At 32.2% G+C, this 11,168-nt stretch overlaps 2 protein-coding genes across 3 annotated transcripts in view; one reads left to right on the top strand and one right to left on the bottom strand.

Annotated features, from left to right (window-relative positions):
• LOC108692793 (3-hydroxy-3-methylglutaryl-coenzyme A reductase) overlaps nucleotides 1-7,676 on the top strand; it is a 34,308-nt gene extending 26,632 nt beyond the window's left edge. For both annotated transcript variants that reach the window (XM_018201251.1, XM_018201252.1), the window contains exons 2-9: nucleotides 66-279; nucleotides 551-662; nucleotides 1,610-1,697; nucleotides 1,787-2,084; nucleotides 2,596-2,747; nucleotides 5,068-5,674; nucleotides 5,780-7,020; nucleotides 7,349-7,676. In XM_018201251.1, the coding sequence (XP_018056740.1) occupies nucleotides 66-279; nucleotides 551-662; nucleotides 1,610-1,697; nucleotides 1,787-2,084; nucleotides 2,596-2,747; nucleotides 5,068-5,674; nucleotides 5,780-7,020; nucleotides 7,349-7,439 (2,803 nt within the window). In that variant the 3' untranslated portion in view covers nucleotides 7,440-7,676. The remainder of the gene's footprint in view (nucleotides 1-65; nucleotides 280-550; nucleotides 663-1,609; nucleotides 1,698-1,786; nucleotides 2,085-2,595; nucleotides 2,748-5,067; nucleotides 5,675-5,779; nucleotides 7,021-7,348) is intronic.
• Nucleotides 7,677-8,623: 947 nt separating this feature from the next.
• Nucleotides 8,624-10,116, bottom strand: LOC108692794 (DNA repair protein complementing XP-A cells homolog). The gene is made up of 5 exons (XM_018201253.1): nucleotides 9,952-10,116; nucleotides 9,539-9,650; nucleotides 9,348-9,472; nucleotides 8,956-9,232; nucleotides 8,624-8,884 (listed from the first exon to the last, which is right to left on the bottom strand). Exons 1-5 carry the CDS (start codon nucleotides 10,089-10,091, stop codon nucleotides 8,723-8,725), a joined length of 816 nt encoding a protein of 271 aa, XP_018056742.1. The 5' UTR covers nucleotides 10,092-10,116; the 3' UTR covers nucleotides 8,624-8,722.
• Between the last annotated feature and the right edge of the window lie 1,052 nt (nucleotides 10,117-11,168).

The raw sequence follows: 11,168 nt of genomic DNA, 5'->3' as shown, positions 1-11,168 counted from the left end.
AGATTTAATATATATATATATATATATTCAATCTTATTCAACACGTTTACCTTAATATGTTACAGATTTCGTAGAAATTTTTCGCGGAGGCCATCAATGATGTTCGCGCACGTGTTTGAAAAGCACGGACGGTTTTGTGCCGGTTATCCCTTTGAGGTGATCGTGACGATCTTCACTTTGACGGCATGTATGCTTAATATGGACACAGGAAGTGGACAAGCACGCGAAGAGAACTTATCTGATGCAACGTACTGTCGTCACAACAGATGCGATACTATGGTAAGCAGATTGTTATGAAATATGTTAACTTCTTTCATATAAAGTCGTGTTTTATACAATTATATTAGTATTGTACTAGATACTTTATACTTGTATATTAAAAGATATTTACTTATATTAAATATTTGAAATAATTATAACAAAATAATTATAACTGTTTGATCAAACAAAATTTTTATACACATTATTATTATTTTCTACTTTTTTATCTATTTTTTTATTTATTCTAATAGAAAAAATTTCTAACATATACGCATATGTTGTTTGACAGAATTTAAAATCGGCTGATGTTATAGTGATGACAATAATACGCTGCTTAGCGGTGCTGTTTACTTATCATCATTTTCGTAATTTGCAAAAAATGGGATCTAAATATATTCTAGGTAAGTTAATTAATAAAGCTTGACACGCGTTCTAACGCAACAATTTTAAGTGATTTGTCATTATGTTGTGTGATATTTTTGTTATTATACATATAATATATTTGTTAAATATGCATATATAAATATGTATACGTGTGTGTGTGTGTGTGTGTGTGTGTGTGTTTTTCCTAATAGTTAAAAATTATAAAAATTATCATAAAAGTATTAAATCAATCAGCATCACATGAATTGGGCAACGATGAAATGCGTTTCAATTTTTTACTTCACCAAGAATAGAAATATTTTTTTCATGATTATTAGAGATCGCTACTGTACACATCTCTACATCAACGACGGAATCACACGGGGAAAAATGCGTAATAATCGTGCGTGTCAAGACCATTCATAAAACCGGATCCTCCCGAGTAGCGCGTGAAAGCGTCATCCACGATGGCGCACAGTGAAAGTCTTATGGAAAGCAATAACGTTTCGTACGAAGCGTTATGCTCAATTACTGAATTCGGTTACTGAAAGAATTTTTACGCATCTTAATTGTGCACTTAATTGTGCATGTATGCGCGTCAGTATATATCGATAATTTAATTCGTCGCGAAATCTCACCACATCAAATGCAAAACTATGTACGTTTATGTCAATTAATATAGTAATGATTGATTGGAAGATCGAAAGAGATGAATATAATCGATATAATAATAGACATAATTCATAATATACATAATTATAATATACACCGAGTTGTATTGCGGACACTGCACTTATAAGAATTCTTCCTTCACGATCGGATCACGGACAAATGAAATGACTATTAATCTTTTCTTTACACATCTTGTAAGTCGAAATTATATTACCGGTCGAGATTTAGCAATTCAATTTCGTTTAGCTTCTTCAATTATCACAATATTTTAATTATCATAATATATTCAATAAATTTGTTACTTGTGTTCTAGGTATCGCTGGCTTGTTTACCGTGTTCTCTAGCGTTGTGTTCACTTCTAGTGTGGTAAATTTTAGCCGCAGTGACGTCGCAGACTTGAAGTAAGCGCGCCGTCATTTAATTTTTTTAAGAAGAATAAAGCTCCTTTCTTCGCGATTGGCGAAGTAATGGAACGTTATTGTTCTTTCAGAGACGCCTTATTTTTCTTTCTGCTTCTTATTGATCTCACGAAGGCTGCAACATTAGCGCAATACGCGCTAAGTTCGCGGAATCAAGAGGAAGTCAAAGCAAACATCGCACGCGGCATGTCTCTACTGGGACCAGGTATCACTTTAAATACCCTTGTGGAGACTCTCGTAATCGGCACAGGAGCCTTATCAGGCATGAGAAGACTGGAAATCCTTTGCACCTTTGCGTGCTTCGGAGTAATCGTCAACTATGTCGTCTTTATGACATTCTATCCAGCCTGCTTGTCACTCATACTTGAGGTACAGAACTATTAATTTGATGTTTTTATTGGAATGATTCCTCTTTCCCGCACTTTTACAAGATTTTTCTCCTTCAAATTATCTCAGATGTGATTATTCCATTTTGAACGCAGAAAGCGTAACGCGGCGAAATTAAAAGACATAGAGTTGAAAAAATCTATTATTTATTATTTTAAAAAATTGGATATTATCAAAAATTGGATATTATAATTGAAACGTATCATCCTCAAACGTATTATTAATCAAATATGTAAAAAATAGTAATTAACGTACTGCTTTTTTTCGATATTTGAGTAAACATCGAATTTTCAATTCATCGAAGTTTCAAAAATATTATTCTAAAATATTCAGATATCATGAAATCAGAAAATCTTCAAAAAGAATTTAATCGTCCAATATAATGTATATAATCCAATATAATAATGCGGTAATAGTTACATTGTTATATATCGAATGTGTATTTATCAGTATAAAAAATAGATAAAGGATGTATATCATTGTACTAATATAGCTTTCTCGCGGGAATAATAATATGGGCCAATTGAGCGCGGACAAAATATTCATAATGCAGCCGTTAAATGAGGAGGATCAAAAACCGAATCCTGTGGTGGAGCGAGTCAAGATGATCATGATCGCCGGCCTATTCGTAGTATATGCAAACAGGTATACTTTTATCTCTTGCGATGATATAATAAAAAAGAATCTGTTCGTTTTTTTTTATGCAAACTTTAAGATACGTAGCGGTTGGGTACGACAATGTATATCGTACGCGACAGGAAACGATGGCCGAGGATGTATTGTACTTCTGACCCCCATTACTTTTTTTTATGTTTGCCTTTGTTGAACAGTTTTGACGTCTCTAATTTCAACGTCGAGTCATCTGTGAACGCTTTTAGCATTGGACTTCTATTCAAGAAAATATCCATATTCAAATGAAGCTTTCCGTGCAGGAAGAAAGATCTTATTGAGCGACAAGTTTGGGCGTTTTCAAAGAGTTATTTGTATAATAAATTCGCAACGAACGGAAAAATCATTCATATTTTCATCGTTATTCTCGCGTTGGATGAATATTTACAAAGATGGGAGGCGAAATGGCATAGAATTTTAAATTATTGGAAAAAGATTCTTTGTGATGGTCTTTTGTCGTTTTAAGATCGAATCGCAAATACGTGTAGAAAAGATTAGAGGAATAAAATGTCATATTCAAATATTTGGATGTAACTTTGAATTTTTTTATGATTCTATTTTCGATGAAAAATAAATGAGTCTTAAAAAATTTTTAAAGTTACGGTACTCTTCATTGATATCATTGAAATAATAAAATGTATTAATTCGAAATAACGCATAACGTTATATAATTCCATTATTATACAATCGTATATGTAAATATTTTTTAATATTTAATGTATCGAGAGAACTATGCTTTCATGTGCGAAATCCGTATGAATGGTGGTGTATTTTAATATTGCATGAGACGTTAATAATAACGCGTGTACAAAGGATCGACTGTTAGTTCATACAAAGTAAAATGAGAGTCCAAAAATAAGTGACATTATTGGGTGGTGGTAGAGAATTCTTTGAGTATTCTCTCTCCATTTGTGTACCGGATATCATTCTGGGTTACGTTTTAGTTTGTGAAAAAGTGTTGTTCCGTTCGCTTCGTTTTTTGAAACGAGTTTTTCTCATTTGTTCATTCATATAATGTTAATTACATCGCAGTGTATATAAGGCACTTTTTAAATATTTTTAATACAATATTTTTACACAATTAACTATTTTACTAATCAAATATTTTTACACAATTACGATTAGCAGTCTTAATTGTCATTTCGTTAGAATTGTGTACTTATAATACATTACTTAACAAAATTAAAGAATCACTTGTTCCATTCATAAAATAAGCAAATTTCAAGATAATATAACTTCGTCAAAAATTATTGTATCGAAATGTAAAAAAGCATTTTAAAACTTGAATCTCTACTTTTCAGATGAGTGATTTGAAATGAATAGTATATTTTCTAGTCTTTTCTCTAAAAATTTCTCAAAATTTTACCGCCGATATTAGCATTACGAGGGGTACCACGGAGAAGTTACGCAGTCGGATTTCCACCTTTTGTGTGTGTGTGTGCGTGTGTGTGTGTGTGTGTGCGTGTGCGTGCGTGCGTGCGTGCGTGCGCGTGAGTGTGTGTGTATGTATGGGCGTGCGCGCGCGTTAATTTAAAAATTGAGGATTAATTGAACGATATTTTGCAATGAATCTGGCGTGAAATTCTACAGAATTTAATCCGACAATTTATCGATTGCAGATACGCTGTCAAGAAATAATTCATCGAGAAGTGGTAACATTCATTTGACCTCTGTACGATTTATTTCATCAAATTATTCAAAACAGGTCGTTTTTGCTTCAACGTTAAATAACTCGGTGAAAAAAAATCGTACGAAGCTTCATAAAAAAGTTTAAATAAAGATTCACTCGATTCGAATGTAAACCGCATTTGTGTACAATTTTTAATTCGCGTCGTGGAATTTTGCAAATTTCGTAAAAATTTTTTTAATTTGATGTGTCTTCATTTATATTTATGTAACTTCATAAAATATCATTAAGATCGATTTTTTTAAGTACTGATCTAAAAAGTAGAGATTTCAAGCTTTAAAATGTTTTTTTAAACATCTCGATACAATGATTTTTGACGAAGTTACACTATCTTGAAATTTGCCTTTTTATAAGGGATTTTTACAAGTGATCTTTTAATTTTGTTGAGTAGTGTATTAATTACATTGATAGAAAAATATGAAGTACGTAGTAAATTTATTTTTACAATCTTGTGAAATATAATAATATATCGTATCTTTTGTATGTATACAGAAAATAATATAAAATATTATAATAATAAAACATTTATTTTGCTTTAAATGTCTAGATTAAATTGCTTTTAATTTATTTATGGTATTGATTTATTAATGTTTTTGTTCTACATTGCAGCCGATGGCCCTTTAAGAACGAAAGCGAGGTCACGACGAAAACAACAATGATATACACGAGCTCGAATACAACCAACGATTCTGATACCGGAAACTCCGAGTTAAATAAACATCTGATGACACCTTGGTTATCAGCTAGCGCGGACAACATTGTGATATTGATATTGTTGTTAGCACTGGCGGTAAAATTCATTTTCTTCGAGGATAGAAACGATATGGTTGTCAGACAACTAAGATTCAAGGAAGAAGAGGAAGAGGAAGAGGAGAGGGAGGAGAGGGAGCAGGAGGAAAAAAAGGAGGCGACAGTGGAGGAGAAGATGGAACTTCTTGATGGATCCAATCTAAACGATATAGATACCACTATGAACATATGGTTACGAGAACGTTTTGGTGTAACATTACCGACGATTCAAGAGCAACCGGTCTTCCCTTTGTCTGGTGTGGGTGGTGGATGGGGTGATGAAAGTGATGTGGAATACGCTGATAAGGAGATACAAACTGAATTGATATATCGTGACGCAAGCGATTTCGGTGAAATTGATTCATCGCTGAAGAAGTCTGAAGCTCCCAGAAGCGTGGAAGACTGTCTCGAGATATATAAGTCAGAGGTAAGAGAATAATAAGATTATAATTATATCATTATATCATTATAATTATATCACACACACATAAATAATATATATAATATAAATATACATATTGTTATATGTAAGCTTGGAGCCAGTGCCCTAACGAACGAGGAAGTGATACAATTGGTGAAACACAAAAACATAGCTGCTTATCAATTAGAAAAAGCAGTGGGCGACATGGAGCGCGGTGTCGATATTAGGCGTCTCGTCGTGGGTGATGCTGGCAAGTTCACCGAAGAAATGATCGATTTGCCATATAAGCACTATGATTACAGCAAGGTACTCGGCGCCTGCTGTGAGAACGTAATCGGGTACGTACCGATACCGGTTGGCATCGTTGGGCCATTGCTGATCGATGGCCAGTTATATCATGTGCCGATGGCGACGACGGAAGGCTGCCTGGTAGCATCTACTAATCGCGGTAGCCGCGCGCTTTTGAAATGTGGCATAACCACTCGTGTAACGGCGGATGGAATGACCCGAGCGCCCGTGGTACAATTCCCGGATATTGTGCGTGCATGTGAGGCGATGTCATGGATAGAACAGCCGCAGAATTTTGAAGAACTAAAGAACAGCTTTGATCAAACCAGTCGCTTCGCCCGTTTAAAAAAAATTCATCCACGCATAGCCGGTCGAGATCTGCATCTGCGTTTTGTCGCCACAACTGGTGACGCCATGGGCATGAACATGTTATCGAAAGGGACAGAGAGATCTTTGCAGACATTACAAACTTACTTTCCAGATATGGAAATAATTTCCCTCAGTGGAAATCTCTGTACCGACAAGAAGCCCGCGGCTGTCAATTGGATTGAGGGAAGGGGTAAGAGTGTGGTGTGCGAAGCGATCGTACCTGCGAATATCGTGATGTGCGTACTGAAAACTTCAGTCTACGAACTTGTCAAACTCAACAACAAGAAGAATTTAACCGGTTCAGCCTTAGCAGGCAGTATAGGCGGCTTCAACGCGCACGCCGCCAATATCGTAACCGCGATTTTCATTGCTACTGGACAAGATCCCGCTCAGAATGTTAGCAGCAGTAATTGTTTAACATTGATGGAACCATGGGGAATAGATGGCAAAGATCTGCGTATAACGTGCACAATGCCCAGCATAGAAGTCGGAACAGTAGGTGGTGGTACCGGTCTGCCTGCGCAAGGAGCATGCCTAGCGATGCTGGGAATCAAGGGTGCGCATCCTACAGAACCCGGCCAGAACGCAAGAAAACTTTCTCGAATCGTTTGCGCCACCGTGCTTGCCGCAGAGCTATCATTGATGGCCGCATTGGCCTCCGGAGATTTGGTCAAGAGTCATTTGAGGCATAATAGGTACGTGACTTGAGCGTGTCTTGTTGAATTTATATAGCTGAAATGAAAAGAATTGGATCAATGTATGTTATTAGTAATATTATTAAAATTCTTTCTAGATAAAACTTTATTTTTTGAAGAGTTTAATAATTAAAAAAAAATCATAAAATATAACTAATTAAAGATATTGATTTCCATTTAAATTTATAAGAGTTATGAAAAAATTTATAAATTATATAATATTTAAAAGTTTCGATAAGACTCAAATTATGAATAATTATTAATTATTGTTAATAATTAAATATTTTTTTACAAGTAATAATTTGCACATTTCTCTTTCTGTTTACAGATCATCTGTCCTAATTAGTAACTCGGTGCATACTACTCACGATAGTACAGATGGCAACAAGCTGACTGTGCCAAACGTTTTGCCATTCTAAGATTTTTGTGCAGATTTTGCGTAAAAGCCTTAGTATATAGCAAACATATATTTTTATCATTTCTCTATAAAGCGGCCTGTTGTTTACATTTCACACCTGTCTCATTAGTATTCCAAAGAAACAATTAGTCAAGTATGCATGTTTCTGCTGCAATGAGATGTAGGTCGAATTCTATAATGTATATATTCCATCTGTGTAAATATGTATATGGAAGAAGTGTTTCGATGGAGAAGTGTTTTAACTGCCTTCTCCCTCCCCCCCCCCCCCCCCCCCACTGGTGCTGTAATGTAAATAATAAACTTTTTTAATTGTTTTGAAATATCTATATTATATTAAGGATTTAATTTTAGGATTTAATTCCATAAACTATTGGATTAAAAAAACAGACACGTGCAAGTTTTAACGGAATAAAGAGATAAAGAGAACTAATCTGTATTATTTATTACAACACATAATTGTAATATATGAAATGGATTATGTTATAATGTATAATTAGTAGTTAATTATGTAGTTGCATAACAAAGATTTCTCTTATTCGAAATTCTGTAAGCGAAACAATAGTGATAATATAATTTTAACTAAAAAAAAAGTTTTATTAAGAATTAAACAATGGACGATAATAGATTACATAGATATTTTCAATACGATCGTCTTGCATTATCTGTTTAGAAATTTTTTTCTCAGTTCAGTAAGTATACGCTTATACGTCCATTTATTATAATAAATTTCGGATCAAATGAAGTTTGCGTAAAAGAATTAAATAAAGCTTATACTTCTAACTAGTGTTTACATGATACCACAAATTATTTTTCTTCTGCTGAACATTAAAACTTAGTCCCCTTATCTTTAGAAAGAAAATATATTATTTCATAATGTAAGTATAAAAAAATAGCAATCTAAATTTTCAATTTTATAATTGTACATAAATTTTTCTAATTTTGTATACAATGTAGTAATTTTTTGATATAAAAATTTTTTTTATAAATGAGATAAAAATATATTCATGTAGTAGAAACTTAAAAAATTAATGAGAAAAATATTGATCAAAAATAAAATTTATTTAAATCTAATTTTTTGAAATATAAAAAAGATATATAAATCGAAACTACATTGATCAACAAAGAACCAATATCAAGAAAGATACATCCAAATTTTTAAGAAGCAAAACATTTCAAAGACTCGTCAGTAAGATTGTATTCAAGGGACAACTGTATTCTTTCTCATGTAAAGTATATCAAATACACATTGATTCATAATTTCGCGAATAATAGTCGGGCATTTTTTCACATTTTTTCGTAGGTTTCTTCATAACCGCATGTTATGCAAGTGTGTGTATACGTATCATCCTTTTCATTGTATGTGTCTTCTCCAAACTCGTGAACATGCGATGCTTTAGTCGTCTTATCGTACAATGAACTTCTTACTTGCATTCGCAGCTGTTTGATCTTTGTTTCCATGGAATAAGATTTCATTTAGCAAGAGATGATATAATAAAATGACATATAAATTAAGATACCTTTTTATTGAATTTCTTTATTTTAGCTCCCTCTCGTTTTATTTCGCGCGTTTCTTTTTCCTTCAACAGATTTTCTTCCGAACCCCAAACTTCCAAAGCCCTCTGTTCTATCTGGAGATGCAGATATAACTTCATTTCACCCCAATTCATATTGTGAGGATTTTTTCGTACAATATACTTAAGCACAGGTTCTCGTCGATCGAGATCGCAATCCTTCAACAGGTATTCTTGTTTAGCTTCAGTTTTAGTAATTAAAGAATGTTTTCCTTCTTTATCTCTAAAATAATATAAAATGATATAATATTCGTGACTTAATTATTCTCAAAAGATTTGCGAGAAAGGAAATAGATATATGCAAATGAAAATATTCACTTTAAATACTGCTACTCTACCTGCATTTATCACAAACGGTCAGATCAAATGTTTGTAAAAGATATGAGTCTCTAAATTTCTGTTGACACTCCTCACATTTATTAAATTTACCAATATCTGGTGCTGGCTCAGTCCTGATCTTCAACTAAATAAATAAACATGTATTAAATGTAATATTATAGATATAATTATGTACATATGTGTAATATACCATTTGCTGCTCTAATTCATCATTTTCTTCTATTAAGAAGCCTCCTCCGCCATCAATAACACGTTGCCCTTGAATTTTTAGCATTCTCCCTTTTGTAGAACCATTATTTTCTCTATAAGCATATTAATAAGAATACTAATAAAGAAACTTTAAATTTTTAAATAAAAAAATGTTTATTTTAAAACTATCAAAGAATTGATTACTAATGTTGATTCTACAATGAGTTGCTGATTGAAAGTTTTACAATTAGTCTTAATTGATGAAGTTGATCAATCAGCATTAGTCAAGTTGACTATTGGTCAACTCCACCGATAAGACTTGAGGCTACTGACTACCGATTCATTATAGAATCAGTGTAAAAGATGATTTTATTGTATTTTAAATATATTGTTTCATGTATATGCTTAATATACCTTGCATATGGATGAGTTACAACCTTAGATTTTTTCAACAAGAGTGCTCTCTGACGATTTCTTTCAGCTCTCTCTTTGAGTTGCTTCTCTATCTCTGTGTTATTTTCACTCATGTTAGAATTATTTTCCATACTAGCCATTTCTTAATGAAAACATTAAATTCCTATGTAAATAACATATATGTATTTTTAAAGAATTATATCCTGAAAATAAACAAATAATATATAACATATTTGTCAGTTATTTTTTTAAATTGTAAATATTCAAAGAATATTATGTATAGGAAGTTATTTCAGAACTTTGACTGAAAATTATCTATAATAAAGAGGTTAATATGATGCCTAGATAAATTAAAGAAATCAAAATTTTTGATGCTTTTAACAGATCGTTGAAGAACCTCATATCGCTAATATTTGATTGAAAGATTACATAATTAGAATTACAAGCAAAATTAGAATGTAAAAGTGAAATGTATTCCATAATAATGAGGTTACTTACCAACAATGAGTTATCCATTTAAAGCTCTATATTATACAAAAATGACGTTGAATCAATAACTCAACTCGTAACAAGTTATAAATTATAAACTCAAATAATTAGATCAGAAGAATTATTCACGGCAAACCTCTCAAATTATTTTATGTGATGCGTCCTGAATGACCTGATCTATTCGTTCAGTTATTTTCTACACTCTCTACACTTCAATACAAGATACGTATGGAGAGAGGATAGCTTAATATTGTAAAGATGTATCCATAAATGAAATTGCAAAACTGAGAAAAAAGCTGCTAAATTAAAAAATAAGAAATTTTACGAAAAAGACCGCAACATGTTAATTTATAATATGCTCAAAATATATGTTAGTTTTTAATATAAATATTATAAACATTTAAATATTAGATGTGGAAAAAAGTTCGTGGCGTTTTTCCCATTAGATGGCATTAAAAAAACGCTACTTTTTCGCACACCTATACTTGATTGGAATAAATCTTAAATTTTTTATCCAAATGTGTAATTTAGTATTATTGCACACAAATAGAACATTTGAAAAAAATAAAGTAAGAAACAACACATTTGATATCCGATATTCAAAATTATTAATAATTATCCTTTCAATAAATCAATTGTATGTGTTATATGTTAATTATATTATTTTCTGATATCTTCAAATATGTTTTATTACTAAAAATTTTCTAAAAAATTTCTTTTAGAGAGAG

This window comes from Atta colombica, unplaced genomic scaffold (genome assembly GCF_001594045.1).
Source record: "Atta colombica isolate Treedump-2 unplaced genomic scaffold, Acol1.0 scaffold82, whole genome shotgun sequence".
NCBI classification, from domain to species: domain Eukaryota; kingdom Metazoa; phylum Arthropoda; class Insecta; order Hymenoptera; family Formicidae; genus Atta; species Atta colombica.
Note: the sequence above shows the minus strand (reverse complement) of the source record. Positions and strands in the feature narration are given on the sequence as shown.